We start from the raw sequence: 22,472 nt of genomic DNA on the forward strand, positions 1-22,472 counted from the left end.
GTAGGGAAACACAGGCTCTGTATGACAGCCTTAAGAAGTAGAGACCTAGGATGCAGCACAGACATGGGTTGGCAAAAACTGTGGCACAACCTTGGTACTGAAGAATCAACAGCTCAGAAATTATCAGTTAAAAATATGCATATCTGGACCTGGATAAAACTGGTTTTAGGCACAAGAAAATAGTATTTAACGTACATAAGGAACACTATAAAAAGTAAATTTTTATTATTGGTCTGTAGCTGCATAAATAATAAAGTGTAAACATGTGTAAGCAAACATGTAACCACAGACCCAACTAGAAGGCGAGATGATCATAGAATTGTATAATCATTTAGGTTGGAAAAAGACCTTAAGATCATCAAGTCCAACTATAAGCCTAACACTGCCAAGTCCACCACTAAACCATGTCCTAAGGGCCATATCTACATGTCTTTTTAATACCTCCAGGGATGGTGACTCAACCACTGTCCTGGGCAGCCTGTTCCAGTGCTTGACAACAGTTCAGGTGAAGAAATTTTCCCTAGTGCAACTCGAGGCCATTTCCTCTCATTCTCCCACGTGTTAGCTGGGACAAGAGACCAACCCCCACCTTGCTACAGACTCCTTTCAGGTAGTTGTAGAGAGCAATAAAGTCTCCCCTCAGCCTTCTTTTGTCCAAGCAAAACCTCAAATATTCCTCATAAGACTTGTGCTCCAGACCTTTCACCAGGTTTGTTGCATTCCATAATACTAAATTCTAAGTGTAACAATTTGTAACCTGTTTTATCTGTACTCCTTCCCCCCCCATTTCTCTAGTGGGGGAATAATTTGCTGCCATTTACTCTTCAGTCTCTTTCCTTATGTTTGTTCAACTTTAACTTTAGTTCAACCTTGCAAAACTCTCATTGAAATTTATCAGTATAAGGATAGAAATTTATCATTCAGTTTAACACACAGTGATACTTTACTTACAAAGGGAAACAAGCAAGTGAAAATGATAAATGTATGCAACAATGAACAGCAAAGGCAAGGTCAGTCAAAACTTTGATTCACCCACCCTTAGAAAGGAAGAAAGGATGAATTAAGGGTGAAAAAGGGTAAAAGGTGGCCATTTCAGAATCACTACAAACTAGTAATGATTTATCATGTAACACCCAAAAGAACTGTGCATACAGCAGAAAAGTTTACCTTTACACTCAGTTTGCTTCAGTAAAAGAAACCAAACAACTAGTCTTATATGGTGGGGATGTACCTTGTTGGATGAGGGTTTCTGCTGCAGGCTCCCCAGAACCTACATTGACATATTCTTCATTAGGATGCTTTCTGTTGTAATGCCTCTTGAGGGAACCAGAGATGTTGCAGGAGTAGTGGCAATGGGCACAACGGAAAGGCTAGGGGTAAAAAGGAAAATGTTAGAATGTCTTTCCTGACTTCTTTAGGGTACAGGTCTGAATTGCAATGTTCTGAAGCTGAGAAACCACGTTCCTTTCTGGTTTAGACATCTTCCAAGGAGACCTTCAAAAATTCATAGAATCATAGAATGGTTTGAGTTGGAAGGGACCTTAAAGATCATCTAGTTCCAGTGGCATGGGAAGGGACACCTTCCACTAGATCAGGTTGCTATATGCAAGTCACCAAGTATTCTCAACATTATAAGATTATTACTTATTTTTCATAATTCAGTAAACTGTGTGTTTTCATAATTAATGGTCACAGGTCTGACCATGTGGAGACTTTCTATTATAAAGAAATTACTAAGCTGGCATGAGCTTTGCTCTGAAAGGTAGAATAAGAGAGCTAAAATAACTGAAGGTCCAATGTGATTGTACAGCCAACCTAATATAACAGATAACCTACCTGACAAGGTTGATCTCTTCCTTTTCCTTGTCTCTCCAACATGCTCCCAACTGCTCCCCTTTCACTGACACTTGCATTCATCTGACTATTTGGTGAGTGAAGTTTTAGGAACTAAATTAATTCATTTTTAAGAACATACATCTCCCTTCAACTGCAAGGGAGAGACACTTCTAAACAAAAAAGTTTAGGAAAACAAGTGTTTGTGCCTAGGAGTGAAGGAAACCAAGTGTTCTTGTAAGCCTTTCAGAATAACATTCTGAGTGAGGTATGTTCCACTTAGAGGGAGTGTGGCACTAATGTTAGGGTACTGGAAGAGACTGCAGACATTGACCAGAGTCCTTGGGGAAAAGTCAAACACCTCAGAAGGGGACACAAAATGTTTCAGGGACAGCGACCTAAAGCTAGTCAGCAGAAAATGGTTGGTACAGAAATGTTACTTAAGAAGTTGAATTTACAGCAGGGAAACGTCTGCAGTGAGGGTCCATCAACCAGAACACTTGCCTAAGCTTGCTGCTTGTGACCTTCCTTCAGGCTCCAAACAGCACAAAAAGTGATGTTCAGATTTCATTACCCTTACAACCCAGAGGGTACTGTAATACTCAGCTAATCAGTTTTTCAGTGAGGGATACTTCCGATTTCTATTGCTGAAACCGGGTTCTTTTAAAGAAAATAATCCAGACAGGCTGCTGTGTTCTTGTACCACTGGCTGAATATTTGCATGTCCTTTGCATTATATCTGCTATCAGAGAGCAGGATTGCAAAGCCATGGGCTGCAAATAGGGTGGATTCAATTCTGTGAGTTTGATCTACATGCAAACAGCTGTCCCAGAAGAAGGCAACACCTTACTAACAGTTTTTTTAACTCCTTTTGACAAATACTCCTGACTAACCCATTTCAGTGTTAGCAGTTCTATTGACAATGAATTGAAGAGTCACACTTCTATGCAGGCTGAGAGAGGACTGAAGAGAGGTACTGAGTCAACCATTCTAAAGCTGCCCCTGAGCTCAGAACCAGCATTACAATTATGTCAGCCAATTAAAAAAGCAAAATTATGTATTTTCATTTTAAGAAAAAGCTTTTAAACATATAAATCCACAGCAAAAGTACAGATGAAGAAAGAAAAAAAGATTTGCTCAGAATGTATCATATCTTTAGATGACTTGCTTAACTTTCTTATGTCTTATCTTCCAAAATTTAAGCCATAAAAGGACTACCCTCCTTCCTGCTTTACAGAGGTACATAGCATTGGCACTTACTAAGAATGGCTGGAGTCTTCTCTTTATAGAAGCAAAATGATTTGTTAGATAATTAAAGATGTTACACATGAGAAGAGTCTGATGTTTTCAATAAGAATTACTCTCCTTGTCAAGATAAGGCATTACACTAAAATGAACATTTTCATACATACAAATACTGGGATTTTCGGGAAAAGATACTAGTATAATTTCTATTTCCTGAATATAACATTTCAGAATTAATTACATCAAGACCTGTCATGCTGAGAATCAATGTGAAATTTAGGAATAAAACCAGACTACAGTTTACTAAAGTAAACCGTATCTCTAATCTACACACTTCACAGAAATATTAACAACCTTCAAAACTCTTTCCAAGACACGTTTCAGATAAATGGGGTGTTTTAAAATTAATTGTCTTCAATTTTCTTCAAGTATATGAACTCATCTATAGTACATTAGACTGGCAAACTTTCAGAGAAAATTAAGGTGGGCAATCAACAGTGATGTATGAGATTCGCTTTCCTGCTTCACTAGGACATTTTAAGGTACATAATAGATTATTTCTCTCAAGGACTGAAAGTCAAAAAACCCAATGTTTGTTTTATATTCCAACATACATATATTTTTGGCAAGTATAGATACTAATTACAAATGGATCATGAGCAAAATAACTATCTCAAAAGCCTGAATCTAAAGGCAAAATTCCCAAAATATTAAAATGTTAAGATGCCGTAACTGTCACAAAGCAGAAAAAATGTGTCAGTTTTAAAACTGTTGTCTAAAGGTCCATGTATTTCTAAATGACTTATCAGTAGGTATGATTTACATGTTTTCTTACCTTGAAAGAGACATGTTGTTCCATATGACGTAGGAGTTGTGGTTTCTGAGCAGCTGTATAGTCACACACTGTACATTTAAACTGCTTTCCTGAAATGAGAATAGAAAATGGAATAACTTCTTTCTATTTAAGTACAGAAACCTACTGATTATGTTTCCTCATAAAGATACCTAAAAAGTAAATATTTCAAACAGTCTCAACCTCTTTAGTACTTGACAGACTCAAAGTCTGAGTTGCACGCAGGACTCAACATATGCCATTAAATAGAGTCAATGAAATTTCTACTTTCTGCTTTGTGAAAAAACCCACACCCTTATTTCCACTCAGAAGTGCCATCCAAAGAAAGGTGTTATTTTAAATTCTACAAATAAGACATTATACTTGAAATTTCTTTAGGTGCCTGTGAGCTTTCTACTCAGGCACTAATACTGAAGGCACCTCCAACCTGTTATAGCAGCAATAAAAATGAAGAACAAGAACTGAAGTTTCAACTAATGAAAGCTGATGCTTAGAACATTCAGTCTAAAATATAGTAAATATTTTTAACAGAAGGCATGATTAATGCCTATGATAATTTACTTAGAAATCAGATGGATGCCCTGTCATGTGATGTCTTTAAATCAAGTCTGCTTAGCCCTTCCTAAAAGGATACACTTCAATCTGGTGGCAACCTGATGCAAAATTATGAGATAGCCTGTACTCTGCAAGAGATGAGACTTCTTGATGGTAAGTGTCTGCTTTTTCCAGGACAGTTTGAGTCCTTCATAAGGCAAGATAGTCAAAATTTGTTATGATATATTTTTAGGATTCCTTAACAGGAATGAACTCTTTCTGACACTTTCAAGAAACATCTATTGCTGTTTGTGGCTTTGAAAAGAGTGAAACTCCCAAACATAGTACTATTTTGAATGTTTCTTACTTTCACTTCAAAGCAATCTCTCTGACAAATCTTTTTCCTCCCCTTATAATTTAAAATAACATCCTTTTATTCTCTGGGTTTCACATTCTTTCTCCACTTTTGAGCTTTAAGATTCTATTAGTCCTGCTACCTCCAGCCAAATTACAAGGTGTATTATATACAAAAAGACTGTATCCTCTATCAAATGGCCATGGCTGGCAAACTGTATTTGACTGACATAGAATAAGTATGTGCTGAAAACTACCCAAAAGCAAAAGAACCAAAAGGAAGGATGGAGAAGTACAATATAAAATATTTTGTATTATCCAGAAGACATAAGATTTCTTTAGATTTTGGACCTTGCCCTAAAAAGTCACAAGCCCTTTATAATGAGTGTGAAAGTTTCCATCAAACATAGCTAAAAAAAAAAAATCTTACAGCAATTTCTGCTATCTAACTAAAATAATGAAAAGTAGATTTTCTGGTTTATTTCTAATCACAAACAGTAATACGCCTGCACTGCAGTATTGTTTTCTGTCATGCCACTCTTGAGAAGTCTGTCATCTGGAGAAGAATAAAGCAGACAGAAAACTACTTTATATTCCACTGGTTAAATTGACCTTGCAGGATGATATTTGAACAAAAATTGCCTGGATTCATAAGTCAGGAATACAAGACTCGTGAACAGCAAAGCATTTTTCAAAATCATTTATTTGTGAAAGAATTGAAGAACATAGATGTGTGCTAGTATGAACTTCTGAAGTGCTATGACTATAGAAAGGGACACTGGGCAGAGAAACTGTCAGCCTTGAAAAGGCTGAAAGCCCCTTGATAAAACATACACTACATTCTTAGTGACAAATGTTATCTTATTTTTCACAAGTATTTGAAATGCACAAAGAATTTACTGGGGTGGACTTAGTGAGGAAAACTACGGAGGACTCCACAACCAGTGAGATCCTGTTCCCACTGGAGCCAATGGCAAAATGCATTTTTCCAAAGGTATGCAAAATATAAGGCAAATGAGCACTTAGTCTGGGAATTATTTGGATCAGACCAAAAGGGAGTTACTGCGGAAGATTATAAGCCTGAAGCCAGATAAAAAAGGCTCCTGGTAGTAACAATGCCTTGAGAGCCAAGGCTTCAGTAAATGACCAGAGAATATAGCCCCTTGCATGCAATATTTAGAACCTCACACCTTTAAACCAAGCCCAGACCAGGCTAACTCCTGCATGACTACACTCCTGTTCTTAGCAGCGCCAGATTTTCAAATCAGCCTCATCTGAATTGCAGCAATCACTTGCACACATATATACTGTGCTCAAGAAATAGAACTAGCTCACAGGTAAAAATAAATTCAACTTGAATTGCTGAATTTCATTATTTGGATGTGCCAGATGGTGAAAACGAAACAGAAAGGTTCTGAAATGAAACTCCATGCAGAGATTCTTTTATGGCACCATAGTGCCATATAGTCTGATGATCATCCAAATTTTCTTTTAATTAAAATATAACCTGCCTTCTTCTCCCAGCCAGGAATCAGCTGAGGATTGCATCTGTTAAGTAAAATTGTTGATTCTTCCACACGAAGTGCAGATGTATGTGTAACATCTGCTTGCTATTGACCAAATTATTTTTAAAAATTGGAAAGTATTTTTTGAATTATGAGCGATTTTCTGACTCATGGTAATACCACAGTAATGTTGGTAATATTACAGTTGCTATATGCTTCTTATAATATGTATCATATCACTGTGATAAACGTAAACATCTCTGACACAAACCACATATATTCTAGAGATGTAAAAGAGCATGTGCATTTTCTGTGAAAGGACAAAGCTAATGAATATGTAATTTTTCTCCAAAGAATTCAAATTAAATATTTAATAAAGAGTGGAATGGATTTTCACAAGATTGTATGAGTAGCAAACATCAAACTACTAAGCCATAATGAAGGTCTGTATAGCTTATCTGGCCAAATCATTTACTTCACTTTGATAATCTCAGAGGAATAATGTATCGTTGCACCCCAAATTTTGAAAGAAAATATCATGTTTTTCTGGATTTGCATCTCAACTTTTTGTCATGGAGAATGCTCAGAGTTGTCACTGGCTTGACTTGGTCACATAGAGCTGCAGCAGCCTTCCCTCTATTGGGCTACTGGATTTGGCAGCCCCTATCAATATTCTCACTGGCAAAAGCACTTAACAGACTTGAACATGGAATTATTTGTATTTTCTAATTCTGAGACCAACATCTCTCAGTAAGAGGGTTACAAGGCCAACCCAAAATTTCACCAAAAGAACAAGTATTCCAGAGACAGATGTCTTAATTTTGCAGTTTTGAATTATTTTACCATGCCTCCTGGGAATAAACTAGATTTGCAAGTAGCACTTAATGTTGAACCTAAAATTGCTTGTTAATAAGGCCCTATAGTACAGTCAGTATATATAGCCCTAAAATAAACTTGGATTTAATAAACATGCACTTACCATCAGCAGTATGAAGGAGTTTATGGCTCTTCAAAGTGCCTTTTGATTTGAACTTTTTCCCACACATATCACAAAGGTGTGTTTTCTCAGTGCTGTGACGATTCATATGGGCTTTCAAGTTGCTCTTGCTGCGAGTGGCATGTTCACAAAGAGAGCACTTGAAGGGTTTGACACCTAAAAATAAAAAAAAAAATACACTATGAAACAAGTAAGCTCCACCTTTCAGTGAGAGGATGGACATTTGTTTGAAAGAAATTTCAGATCACGTGAACAACATAGACAAAAAGGTCAAAACTTTAAAATTTGGATATCTACATTTAAGAAATTCGGTGTATTTGATATCAGGCTCTCGATGGGATCATTTAGCATGCTAAGAAAAAGGAGGGGTTCTTTTAGAACAAAGTACTTCCCTACTGAAGTCAGGTACTGAGTTTAACCAAGCAAACAAAAATGTTTTAGTCTTGCTATGACCATCCTTCATTTCAAAATAGAATCCAGACTGCCTAAGTTGATGCCTAGCTGGTGTACATACCAAATCTCCCTCTAGAAGCCTTCAGATAACTCTAATTCTGTATTTACTGCAATAAAGAGTGAAGAAACCTGTTTTAGGAGGACTGGTTCATTAGGTTCTTAATATGTAAGTACAAGTTAAATGTGTAAAGCTGTGTTTTACTGTTAATTAGCATCAGATTTGCAGACAGCTTACACAGTAGTAGGGTTGTTTTTATTCCTCTTGGTAAAAACAAGCACTTAAATTCCACTTCTCTCAAACCATCCAAAGGATAGAGAGATACACAGTATGTCATCTAGCAGGTGGTCTACAAGAACAAAGTAAATCCTTCAAAGAAAAGTTTAATAAATCTGAGCTGGCAGAGTAGTTCAACAGTTTCAGGAGGCTCTGGCAGCTTTAGATTGATATTCATGACCTTAACACTAGATTTAGAGCATGAGGAATTATAGCTTACTTTACGCACACTTGATTGCACACTTTGATTTTGGAATAGATTTCCATTCACTTTTCTCTTGATAGTTAGATGAGATGCGTTTCAAGCTTTTCTGGCAGAATAAACAAACTGTATCTATGGAATACACAAGTGATTGCTCTAAGCCTACAACTCTGCATTACCTGAACTCCTCACTGGAGTAAGGGCTGCTGGAGGGGACCACTATTGTAGTACACAGGCAGGTAAGCTCATAGTTACAGCATTCAAACAAATATGCAGCACCAGTATAAATGTCTGAACTATCTGCATAGGAACAAAAACTTTGGAACCAGAATAGTCTCTTGGGAGTACCAAGCCCCTTTATCCCTTTATGCAGATGGATGGCTAAAGAATCCAAAATAATGTTCAAATGCCATAGACAATATAGTCCATAAATAATTAACTGACTAAAGACCATATGAGTGGTTTTCCAACCATTAAAGACAGATTGAGCAGACACAAGATTTTATAGGGCATAGTTTTTAGCTCCAAGGGATTTTTAACATATGTGTTGCCATTTTACTGGAATTTCTCCCTAAAAAAGTGATAGATATGATCAGTCTCATCTTGCAGGTTTTTCATCATAGTTCATGTCCATGTCACCTAGCTGCCACACTCAGCATGTTGGAATTAAAACACACACTAAAATTTTATACATACATCAAGGCAACTGGATTTCAGTTGTTTTACTAATAGATTTCCAGATCAAGTATTTTTGGACAACTGTGAAAGGAGCAGCAGTTATGCATGAGAAGTTACAGAGAATTACTTGTTGTAAGAGATTGAGCATGTAATTAATTCCTTCCTCCTCACTTGCATTTGTTATAGAATACTTTATGGACATTTATGAAAGAGTTCTGGATAAAAAATGAAAACATAAACTTATTAATATTATTGACATTGAAGAGGACAATTCATGTGTTGTGTTCATATATGATCCACTTATTAAGCTAATTATTTAACCTCTACTGTAGCCTAGAATTTTTTCTTCAGGTATAGCAAGAACTTTGAATTCCTTTTTTATGTCAGCAAAGCTTGTGTGGAATATGAGAGGATCATATGCCCAAAACCTTAAACCCAGAGTTTTACCTTCATGAGCCCAAATATGACGCTGAAGGTCTGATCCATTCTTCATAAAATAAAAATCACAGTAGGGACATTTCACAGCTCGTTTTCCAATAAGTCCTTTCAGCTGAACTCTTCTGCCAAGAACCTCAGAAATGGTAGTCATTGAAACCTCTGAGGGAAAAATTAAAGGTAATAAAAACCAGAAAGACATGAGAGAGTTTTTTCTTCTATGTTATATAAGTAATATTGAAGAGCTAGATCTTGATTCACTCCAACACTTTATAAGCCCTACTTCCCCTAATGCCACTTAGATAAGACTTGAGCAAGGGACATAATGACCTTTTTTCTTTTAGAGTTTCTAGGATGTTCTGTCCTTCCTGTTCTGTGTATTCAATGTCCTCACTGCCTGTTTAAAAAAATAGAATAAAATGTAAAAAAAGCTTGGATATGCCACTGTCTTAGAAATAATTTTTTAACTATGAACTTTCCTAATAAGCTAATTTGGCATTTTTTTCTTTCAATATTTTCAAAATACTTTATTTAGTATTTCATCTCAGATTGCCAGATTTCAAGGATATGAAGACAATTCACTTCAGCCACAGCTATAACGATTTAAATACCTGATAATCAGAAAATTTAAAGTTAAAAGCAGACTCATGGAATAAATGTGATTGATAAGGATGTCGAAGGTCACTTGCTCCAAAAGTAGGGACAACTTTTGAGTTCCAACTTCAAGGCTACATTAAGTTGCTTGGGGTCATACCCAGTCCTGTTCTTAACCTATCCAAGGATGGAGTTTCTGCATCTCTTGGCTCATTCCAGTGTTTGACCATCTTTACAGTAAAAACTATTTTCCTAATTTCTAATCAGAATCTCCTTGCTTCAACTCAAGTCCCTTCAATGTACAGTTCCAAAAAGATTCTGGTTCTGTCTTATTTTTAATCTCCTATTAGATAGCTGAAGACAACAGTTAAGATTCCTCTCCAAGTCTTTGCTTATTCAGGCTAAACACACTCAAAACTCTCAAGTCTTTCCTTCCTGCAATCCAGTGTTTTGGTTGTCACAGTGAAAAAGCTCAAAAGAATTAATTTTAAAATAAAATGTCCCAAATACACATAATGAAAACATTGCCAAATGCATTGAATAATTTGATTAATTTTTTGAAAAGCATTTCAGATTAATAAAAGCTATCACTTGACTCAATGCAAGTTCAGCACTCATGTAATCTAAATATTAAGACATGAAAGCTGGTGACTTATTATGCTCAAAGTCTTAGAAAATTTGAAAGGTACAGTCTAAACTTAGATTTTTACCAAATACAAACTGTCACACCTAGTCTCCTGAAGGTTGGTCCCAGAGTGTAATAAAAAATCCTGCCTGAACTCGTATGTATAAGGAAAATAATCTCGAAAGGGAAATATAAAAGCCCATTAACTGAGTGGAGATATGTTCTGAAGTACCCAAAAAAGAAAAATACAGGCACAATTCTGAACCCTCACATGCCTTCTATGGCTTAGATCTTCCATTCATGACTGTAGGCTAGCATATCTACTCAGTAGGGATCTATGAAAGCTGATGCTTCTCATGTCTCAGGACTACAAACAAATTCCATATTAAATCAGACAGGAGATGGAATGGTAGATAATTCTGAGAGCTGGGACCAGAATCCAAGACTCCTCCTTCAGTGCTGAATACTCAAATCATTTTGCAATAAAGCCAAGATCTCTGGTCACTTTGGTTTGAAATACTGTTCTATGAAAACCAACAGAGGTTTTTGCTCTACTGCCTTCATGGGACTAGAATTTAACTTCCATTCTTTGCAAATCCAGAAGACGCAGGAGTACGGTTTTATTTCATATTTTCTACCAGATGAAACAGAAGACACAAGAGAGGGGTCATGCTGAATGAATTTAAAAAAGGAAGGAGAAAGGAGCTCCAGAAATAGCATTTTAATCAAGGGTTTCAGTTTAAATTAATTTTTTATGTGCTGTTTTAAAATTCAATTCCTTTTAACAGTATGCACTTTTCTTTTAATCTTTATTCTTTTCCAATTTTAAAAAACAATTGCATTCATTCCACTGCTGTACTTCATAGTTTATACCATCAGATGCCTTATATTTATTTAGCTTGTAATTAAATATGTTGTAGGAATAAAGGATTTCTTTCTGATTATGAGGACAGCATGCACAGCAAAAAGATTTGTGCATTAATTCTCCTCTGTATATTAAAACAGTGTTGTTGCATAACTACTGCACAGGCATCTCTTAGAAGCAAAATACAAGATTTATTAGATGTATCTCCATGGTTCTAAATAAATACTACATCTAAGTGCTATTTGCCTACAATATATGAATTAAAAATGAGGACACAAAATACTAGGCCGTGCAGATTTTCTTTTCTAACCTTACTTCTATTATAATCCAGAGTTTAAAAGAACCCACTTTCCTGGATCAAAAAATAACACAATTTAATTAATTAAATTCATTATTTAAATGCTTGAGTTTAGCACACCAGGGCACCAGAGCTAACTGGTATTTCTGGATGCCAGAAACAGCACACACTAGTAATTCAGCAGTCAATAGACCACTGCAATGGACCAATGATAACCTGAAAGGGCACAGTACAAAATGTACTACTAGTTCACATATCATATTATTTAGGAAGGCCTCCTATACTTCCTGGCTGGGGCAGCAAAAAGGCTTTACAGGCACTGCTCTTGAGACTCAATTTCTACTCTCAGTGGCTGACATACCTCCTGACTAAAGTATAGCACAGAAGCCCTTCCTTGTCTCAATTTGCTGCATCAAACATATCCCCTGATGACAAGCCCTTCCCCAACCACACTGTTGTGGAGTGGTCTGCAAATGAAAACCTTTGGTAACTTAAGAACTAAAGGAGGAATTTGTTTGAAATTAAGTGAAAGAAATTGTTTAAAACATGGGCCTAGCACTATCTACTGACAGTAGGAAGATCACAAATTACTGCTTTATCTCTTATGCTGTATTTCAGACAAAGACAGTAAAATTTTGTATTTTTTTGTCTTTCCCCAAACTCATTTTGAGGGTGCCTGGCATTTTCTTTCTTGATATGAAATTATGTCAGGTGACTAGCAACACTGTGGACTAGTTAACTGACTATTGGACAATGCAGTCAGCTCTCCTTCATTCACAGTAGCAGTGGGCCTTTCTATCCATCCTAACACTAAGGAGGAAAGTATGGACACACCATACGGCCCTGCCAAGTTCACACCAGGCAGGTTTAAATCAGTCCCTGCACAAGTCTCTTGGGTACTTTGGCACTGAATGCCCAAGACTTGAGAAAGGATTGTTTACTCAGGCACAGCAGACTTCACTGTATGCTGTGCTTGCACTGATAAATCAGAGCACTAGAATGCAAGGTATAAACTGAGTCAGAATAGACTGCAGTGGTTAGATCCATCTTAAAACTGGCCATATCCATCACAGGTGGTCCTAGTGTAAGCCCTGCTGCAGAATCCAGTTGGCCTTTGAGGGTAGAGCCCAGCTGCACACTCAGCTCAGGGACTTCTGGATTCACCTCTACCTACAGACAAAACAACGTGCCATAAACCCGTATCTCTCAGTTTAGGTATGGCCAATGGGAATTTTAGGCCTGCTACAGGATATTTATATGCCCAGTTCCAAATTCCAAAATACTTAATTTGAATCCACCTAGTTCTTTTTTTGGAAATGAGTTATTTGACAGACAAAGACAGATTTGTTATCATGATTATCTGTCATACTCCACAACACACAGGCTGGAACAGTAACTAGTTTTCATTCTAAATTCGACCATCTGCATCTGCAATGCAATTCTTATTCTAAACCAGTTAAATTAGACAGACTCTTCTCTTTCTTCAGAATATAATCACATTACACTGCTCACTCTAAATCTTTATCCATTTATTGCAATAGACTGAGACATTTTCCTTGATTTTTTCTTACCAGGATGTTTTGTCTTGATGTGCGATTTTATGAGTCGATCTTCAGAAAATGATTTCTCACACACAGGACAGGAATAACTCTTGTTATTGTTAAGCAAGAAAGAAAGAAAGAGAGAGAGAGATTGGGTTATCAGCTCACTGGCGTAATCACTAAAGTAATTATGCAGTAATACATGGTTCCCAACAAATTTATAATTGAAGGTTCATTTTTTAAGGAAAATATGAAGATACTTATCATGAAATAAGTGAAGGAGAAATATTAACGTATTCTAAGCACATTATTAATCCACATAAATAAGGGCTCAAAATTACAGCACACGAGAATATGCACTAATAATTATCTTCTGACCAACCCCAGACAATTAAGAGTCTAGAGACCAGGTCATATAACAGAAAAAATCATTTGACATAAGCAGTAATATTCAGAGTTTTTTCACAAGTCCACCCCTCTGAAAACTATAGATCAGATCTCAGAATTCTGAAGACATCCACCAGTAGGCTTATTTTTAATGCTACTTAATGGCCTGAAATTGAGCAGAAAAGCTAACAAGGACAGATACTAGAAATAATATAATACACTGATTAAGTTCTAACTATAAATATTCAGCATTTTAAGTATTACCAGTGAAGTATTATTCTACTATTTCAACTTAAGAGACTACTCTGGCTTTTTTCAATGTCAATGATCTCATAAAAGATTTAACACCATCAAACAAGTTGAACGGGAGAGTTCTGACAATTTCTTCCTACACGCAATTTTAGTTTAATTGTACTTCACAAGCACATCTAACTCCACATCAACTGGTATATGACCCTATTTAAATAATCTTTGCTGCTTATTTTATAAATTGAAGATGATGTCAGTTCCAGAAGCACCTGCTGACACAACAGACCAGATGCTCAATCAAATGAGTGGGTCATGTAGTTACCTCTGAACAGACCTGATGAACATACGAATGGATTATCAAAACAGATGGAGTGAAGAAAGTCTAGTTGGTTCTGAAAACTGACAAAAAGATCACGTTACCCGGTGGGAGATGTGATCCTACCAAACTAGCAAGACATCACTGTAAAAGGTAAGTGAAGCTACAGAACAGGTATTTTACTAGTTATTTCAGGATAGTAAACCTCTTGAAGAGCATGAAAGGAATATTACTGTACCAAGAAGAGACAGAATCATGTGTTATGAAAGAGATATTTGGACCTAAACGGAGAATAAGGATCCTCAACTCCACGAGTTTCTGACATGAGACCAAACAGCACCTCTGAATAGTGAGAAAAAATGTACCAGGTTATTATTGCATCTGTGTCACAGTTATGCATCTATAATTGGACATCTCACTTAAAAGTAAAGCAAAAATTGGTAGGTTTTCATAGAAAAAGGGTTTTGGAATATGATGCAGGTGTCATGTATTTCTGAGAAAGAAACACCTATGTTGAAGCACCTACACATTCAAAACAGAAGTAGCCCTAGAACTGAACTCATGATAGCAGCACATGGGATATGAAGCTCTCAAGGAGAAGGTCATTTACTCCTGTGAGAAAATTACACTAGGGACTGGGGATGGCAGCTACTAAAGGATTACCACCCCAAGGAGAGTAAGGAGAGTATCTTATAGAATCACAGAGCGGCTGAGGTTGGAAGCGACCTCAAAGATCATCAGGTTCCAACCTTCTAGTTACACTAGAAGAAACAAAAAGCAAAAGGGAACAATCAGACCTCCACTCCACACACACTACTTGAAGTAAATGCTGTAATTGTGACCATTTTACATTCTTGTGACTACGGTTCAGGAAGGCAAGGCTATAGGACTACACCTGAGAGCAAAAAAAAGCACAACCATCAGTAAATGCATCAAGAGCTATAGAGCAACATGAAAGTATGGGCACCAAGAACATAAGTTTTTCTACATGATGAGTGTAACAAAATAATACAAACAGCTTCCTCCAAGCAGTTAGAAAGTTATCTATACCAAGTTCTGCAGTAAATAATTTTCAAAAAGGACATCCTTTGTAGTGTAACAGATAGTGCTTCTGAGCACAGAGTCCCTTCCACATGGATCTGTCAAGCTGCAATCTCTCAAAAACCACCCAGTTGAAGCCAAACTTTTTATGTTTTTTTTGTCCAGGTTACAGACTTTTGGAGTTTATGTTATTAGTTTTGAAAGTTTAAGTGTGCTACTGTCATTGCCCTGAGAGCTTGTGACAGTGTTAGTCCTTTGCTGTAATGCCATCACTCTCAAAAACTGCTTTTAAGAAACCTCTGTTTCAAATGAGGTATTTCAGAGCACCCAGGTCACAACACAAAGCCTCAAAGAAGGTCTCTCCCACCACAGCTTAACCTCTTCAGGATGCCCTTGTCACAGGCAATGACAGAGACACTTTGAAGGAGTTACACTGAGGTTGTAGTAATACCTTCATCACATTCTCAGCATGTAAGATTTCCTCTGGTAAGAATAAAAAATCATCCTATACCTTATCAGAGTACCTGCCTTTTAAATGTCTTTGAGGTTTTTCTGAAAGACTAATAGAAGCAAAATACCAAGGGAGTCAGATCTACGTTTATTAGAGACCAGCTGCATAGTCCAATCAGTTAAATTTCAAAGTCACATCCACACTTGCTGAGATTTTCTTAAGACCCCTATTAGCCAACTTGAGAAGAATATAAGAAACTTAAAATAATTCCAATATAAAGTTAGCTTTCTGGCTGAAAATACTGTTCAGTACCCAAAACTGTGAATATTATTCAATCCAGTAAAAAAAAAAAAATGGTCTGATACTACCACAGAATCTTCTATGTTTCATAATAAAAGAAAGGCACTGAGATAGGAATCACTATGTCTGTTACATACATGAATTAAAATTGTGCTAAGAAAGCACCAGCTATATTACATTACCAATTTATAGCTCTCTGAAGAGAATTTTGTTTCTCTAAGGCATGTGGCTTCAAGAGAATTCAAGGGGTATGTGCACCAGTATGCAGTAATGAAAAAAAGAAAAATTAAAAGCTTCCATAGATGTGGCATTTAAACCCAAAAGATCATTATTATATTTATTCAATTAAGTAGTACTAAGTATTACCTATATCACAAAACATCAAAAACATTAGCAGCTGTTCTATTGCACTCATCAGTAAAGAGACTGACACAAATATCTCTCTTATCAACATACACATAAGGTCTTCTAGCATGTGACCTATACAGCAATTCTGCCACTAATTTCAAAAGAGACTCTGTGAACTCCAGAAGGTCTTCTTATCGATTTCATTACTGTAAAATTAAGACCATGGCCATAATAAAAAGTTTTCAGGCCCACATGAGACAAGTATGTTATAGAAATCAGCTATCTATTCCCCTCCTTCTAGTAGTAGTGACATAATTTTATAATCAGGAAATGAAGTTGTACTAAGCATTGGTACTCTGAGAGCATTTCCAGAAAAAGTTTAATATTCATAATTTATCCTGTTCACTAAATAAGACAGGCAGCCAGTTGAAAAGCAGCCAGCAACAAAGTAACAAAAGATAAGCATTCATATAAGAAACTGAACTGAGATTTTGAAATCATCTATCTCCAGAGAAGCTTTAATTTTAATAGTCATTAAGAATTGATTTTGCAAACTAAAATTAACATTAAAGCAGCTTTCCACATTCGACTGTGCAGTCTTTTATTTGCAATGAGTGGTCCTGTCCAGTGAGGGATGCATTAACTAAATACCCCAGGCAGTGGGCAAAAAGGCCAATATGAGAAATGCCAAGTTTAGGTACTGAATAAATCCTAATATATTAATTTTTCAGTCCATTTGAATACTCAAATATATTTGACAGTAAGCATCAGTAAGAATTCTTCTGTAAGACCTTCCTGTCACGCTGGGTTTAATTATGGAATGCATTTTCCTGGTTCCATTTAGTATCATGAAAATGATGCTCCTGGTGGGAGCTGCTGGACATTCATCACACTTGAAATTTAAAAGGTACTTAGGTAAGGATATAGGAAATCTACTTTTAGGCTCTTCTTTCTTAAGTGCTCTCAGATATCATTTACACAGATTTTTGACCTCAGATGGACATCATAAACAGAATAAATTCAAAAGCAGCCTAAAAGAATTATTAGATTCTGTGTAAAATGCTATAGAATTGTCAGGCAAAAGGGGGGAAAATGTTCCCTTTTCTGTCACCTGTTTTAGTTTAGTTTTTAAAGCTGTCCTGCAGATACAAAAGACTTAACAAACTAGGAGGTGAAGTGTTCTGCTCTGTCACTAACACCTTTAAGGTAACTTCAGCTGCTGCAAGTATTGGGCCAGAGCCCACCTGCTCATTGCAGAAGAGGAGCTGAAACCACTAAACACTGTATGTTAATAGCTTTTCTCAGTAGCTATGCAAAAAAAATGTCCACATCTGGGGAAAAATTAACATAAACCTTTATGTAACTTAAGCATCACATTTCACTAGTAAAAGTAAGTGCAACAACAATATCACAGGACTAAGTGGGCTGTGATGTTTCTTTCTCATGTGATTAGGAGGAATGTGTCATGTGGTGTGTTCTATCAAGGGTAAGATTTATTTACAAGATAATGCCAGCAAAAACCATGTTATGTAGAGATAGAGCACAATCTGTGTATCTCCTTGTTCTCCAAGGATAAATGAGTGAGTGTTTCAATTAAACAACTAGTATTTTATCCTCTGTTGGAAGAATAAATTCAAGAGGTAAATCAGTATTTTACTGCATAAATTATTAAAAATCCAAACTGCTAGGATGTAGCTCATGCCAATATTCTGGCAACACCATTAAGAAAGTTTAATTACAAATAGCATGCTTGTGAAACATGTTATGAAATCCTAAATTGCACTTCATTCAATACCAGTAGTTTCATGTAAAATAGTATGAGGTCATATGTTCCACCTAAACAAGCCAGATGGCCTCCAGGAGAGACTACAGTCAAAAGTGGACTAAATTAATTGTTCTGGGAGAGCAGGCACTTGCCAAACACCTTGTTATAGAGGTCAGTATAGAATGTACTGACCTTGAGAGGATCCTGACACATGGTAGGAAAAGAAGGTAACACCAACATAAAGAAATTCATTGTTTTTTCTTAATCTTCAAAAACAAAAATCATGGCAATAATTTCAATTCCAGAAAAGCATCTTAATCAACAATAAAGACTAAAATCTCATTCCATAGTTTTAAAGTATTTCTTATTCTGAATACGGTAATATGGTTTAAAAAACCTACTTCTGAAACAAGTGCAAGCAGGGTTGAAGAAAAATATAGTTTTCATCAAAAGATCATTAATGTTATAATGCTGGATCAAAACAAGAACACAAAGCAGAGCCTTGCACAAAGTGGGCTTCCAGTCAGGCATGCAGCCCCGTGTGGTTTAAAAAACCTACTTCTGAAACAAGTGCAAGCAGGGTTGAAGAAAAATATAGTTTTCATCAAAAGATCATTAATGTTATAATGCTGGATCAAAACAAGAACACAAAGCAGAGCCTTGCACAAAGTGGGCTTCCAGTCAGGCATGCAGCCCCGTGCAGAGTCTCAAAGACAAGATGTGACAGGGCACACTGAAGAAGCAGACCAGACCTGTTTCTAACACCACCAATTCAGAGCTGGAGATTCAGAGCTTACTGAGTAAGACAGACACCTTGAAAACATGATCTCTGCATCTTTGTAACCACACTAGAAAATCATAGATGTTCAAGGTGATTGGCTACAACTAGCTGGAGATATTTGGGAAAAAAAATAATTATTGTCAACAACTTCAACTTCTTCTGTCCATAGTAACTGAGGAACATACTTTCTCTTTACCACAAGTATCTGTTTATTAAGGCAGGGAATTCAGCTCAAAGGAATAAAGTAACAATAGTACCAGAGCTCATTTTACCCTCTCAATATCCAAAGAATCTGAGAATATTAGAAAAATTGAGGGGAGAAAATGGATACAGAGATGGTACACTGGAAACTACTATGAAAGGGACCAAATATTTACTTCCTGTCACTCATGTATTCCCTGTAGAGATGTATGCAGAGAGCATTCAGCTCAGAACTCTTACCTATGTCCTCAAATACTGCCAATAACTCCAAACAAGATGAACATGACCCTGAACTAAGGCACATACTGTTTTGTTTGGTACTTACCAGCTCTGTGTGAACTTTAAGATGTGCCTGGAGCTTGTATTTATCTGGAGTAGAGTAGTCACAATGTTCTGTGGGACACTTCAGCAAAATATTACTGTGTTTCTGAATGACATGACGCTTGAGGCAGTTTTTGGTGATAGAAGAATAATTGCACTGGGAGCAATAATATAAATGTTCTCGAGTGTGCGTACGGACGTGCATGTCATAATGCACTTGGTACCAGAACAACTTGCCTGGAAATAAAATTAGAGACAAAGAAAGTAAGTTCTAAACAATTTTTAGTGAAAATGCCAACACACACTCAATTTTTTGGGGGGTAAAACCCAGTTTGAATCCCGTCCCTTCTGTCTTCAATGAAAACTTGTGCTAAAGACCTCTCACTATTGAAACTATGTTCACAAAACCACATTTGTCTAAAAAGACTGTTACACGTCCTGAAACAGAATAACAAGGGCAACTTTAACACACATCTATAATATTTTTCCTGGTGAGGAAGTCCTTTAAATTTGTTCTCCTCTACAAAGAATCTGAATGTAACTGTACACTAAATGAGACTGTATTTTTTTTTTTTTTTTCACTCCCTTTCAGGTTATTCCTTCCTAAAAGCTTTTCTGACATAACGGCACCAAAAAGAAAAAGTACATTGCAATTCATCTAATGTACAATGTTATGTTGCTTCAAAATTTTTGTCTTCCAAACTTTGATTTCTTTCTCACGAATGATGGCTAAAAATTAAATCCTAAATTGTTTCCTTTCCAGCTATGCAAAACCAAAAATTTTCAGTTAGAATAAATGGGAACAGTGGATTGTTCCCATTTTCATGTTCTCAAAAAAACTATTACAATCAGAACAGCCTTGACCTGATACTACTGTAATGGAAATACAGTATCAACAAGACTCTGAATTTTATACTAAGTTGATAATGAAGAACTGAAGCATGGACTGACTAATGCTGATCACATGCCTAAATCTGCTGTGCTTGACCCTAATGAAAATTATGAGGAGAGGCACATGGATACAAATAATCTGATTGTATCAAATTTCATAATAACAGAAAAATGAGCCTAGCAAAGCGTTGCTATGCTATATTCCACTAATGGGTTTTTTTGAAGGGATTTTTTTCATTTCACACTATTTTTACAGCCCAAAATAAATCTTGCTGGACCCCAGAATCTATACTGAATTACAAAATTAATAGTGCTACAAAGATACACACATATATCAAAATTAACCAGTGGAGCAGGAAAAAAATGGCTCACTATATAATATTTTAAAACAACAAAACAAAACCCATCATTCCAGTACTCCTTACCACAATATTCACATTCCAAGTCTCCATAAACTTTCCTTATCCTCTCACACAACTCTGTGTTCATTTGTCTCTTCTGCAAGCTGTCCAGGATCTGCATAAAGGCAGCAGCTCCACTCCCACTCTCCGATGTAACTGCATGAGAAGGGGCTGCCTGTGGACTGAGGGCTGCATTAGCCTCTGGTGCTGACAAAGGGTCGGTGGTTTCTGATGAATTTTGAGTTGGTGGATCGCCTGTTTCTGATTCACTAGAAGGAACAGACTGCTTTCTCTCCTCAGAGACTGAAAGGCTTCCGGTCACTGCATTGTCCTGATTCGGATTTAGACTTTTGTCTTCAGTCAGCAAAAGCTGAATTTCTTCACCCTGCTCATTTACAGAACTGCAGTGATTAATTTCCTCTTCATTTGCAGGAGAAACTTTTAACTCCTCAGAACCAGAATTACCATCTTTCAGCAGAAAGCAATCAGCTGCTACACAGGACTGAATGGTTGGGACTGCTATGTCTGTTGTCTGACACAGTGTCTGTGTTACATTCTCCACAGGAGGATTTTCAAATTCTAACAAAGGGACACCATTGATTTTTAAGTCATCATTATGTTGACTATTATGGTTTACACCTGCAGCTGTGGATTCACCTTCACAAGCAGATGGCTGTGCTGTGTTAACAGCATCAGTACTGGTGACAGTCAGTTCATCTGCACTTTGTGCTAGCTGTTCACCAAGGGCTTCTGGCTGGATATCACCTCCTGGCTCAAGGAGGCAGAAACTCTGATTGATAGAACTATCAAAGACAGAAGCCTCATGCAAATCCGCGTGCACATCTTTGATGTGAGCACGCAGCCTCACAGAACTGACAAATTTCTTCAGGCACACAGAGCACACGTAAACAAACGGGTGTTTTCGCACGTGAAGCTCCAGGGCTTGGTATTTAGTGGCCCCATGACCACAGAGCTCACAAGCAAAGGGCCTTTCATCCCCATGAACAAGCATGTGACGGTCTCGATCCAGCTCGTTTTTGAAGATGCGCTCACAAATCCGGCAGTCGTACAGGAGCTGCCGCTTGCCCTCCCGCGTCATCAGGCGAAGCTCATCAAACACATCTTTCACCTTTTTGTCTTGAAGGTCGTGTGTTTCCTTGATGTGCTTGATCAAATTTTTCACATCCGAGTACTTCTTTTTGCAGAAGCGACAGTGCTGCTTGATTTTCTTATGAACCCTTTCGATGTGGACTTTGAGGTGGCCTTTGCTGAGGCAGGTGAAGGTGCAATAATCGCAGCTGAACTTCTCCCCGGTGTGTTTCCGCATGTGAACGTTCAGGTTGGCTTTGATGGCACTGGCATAACTGCAGTGTGAGCACTTGTAAGGTTTTTCATTGGTATGGATCCTCAAATGGGCTTGGAGGGAGTGCTTAAATTTGAACACCTTGTTACAGTATTCACATGTGAAAATCTTCAGCTGAGTCGGACCCAACCTAAAATGAAGGCAAACCTGTTATATTTGCAATATTGAATCATGGTGACATAATATGTCAAAATTTCCCCAGATATTCATAATGGACATAAATGTTTAATTTACTTTAGAAATATATTCTCCACAGGCTTTCTAAATTCTACAACTTATGAACAGATTATTTTCATCTGTTCCTTTATTTAAAGGCTCAGAAAATGTTTCAGTTTAATGAAAATGGATAGGGAGGCATTTCAGTCATATGT

The 22,472-nt window shown here is 36.9% G+C and overlaps 1 protein-coding gene across 3 annotated transcripts in view; it reads right to left on the reverse strand.

Annotated features, from left to right (window-relative positions):
* Positions 1–22,472, reverse strand: part of ZFAT (zinc finger and AT hook domain containing) — a 70,438-nt gene that overhangs the window by 24,269 nt on the left and 23,697 nt on the right. For all 3 annotated transcript variants that reach the window (XM_010003532.1, XM_010003531.1, XM_010003530.1), the window contains 7 exons: positions 20,763–22,231; positions 19,450–19,683; positions 13,317–13,403; positions 9,376–9,525; positions 7,304–7,477; positions 3,914–4,002; positions 1,232–1,370 (listed from right to left, as the gene is read on the reverse strand). In XM_010003532.1, the coding sequence (XP_010001834.1) occupies positions 1,232–1,370; positions 3,914–4,002; positions 7,304–7,477; positions 9,376–9,525; positions 13,317–13,403; positions 19,450–19,683; positions 20,763–22,231 (2,342 nt within the window). The remainder of the gene's footprint in view (positions 1–1,231; positions 1,371–3,913; positions 4,003–7,303; positions 7,478–9,375; positions 9,526–13,316; positions 13,404–19,449; positions 19,684–20,762; positions 22,232–22,472) is intronic.

The sequence above is a fragment of the Chaetura pelagica genome, unplaced genomic scaffold, assembly GCF_000747805.2.
Source record: "Chaetura pelagica isolate M959 unplaced genomic scaffold, ChaPel_1.0 scaffold98, whole genome shotgun sequence".
Classification (NCBI taxonomy): Eukaryota; Metazoa; Chordata; class Aves; order Apodiformes; family Apodidae; genus Chaetura; species Chaetura pelagica.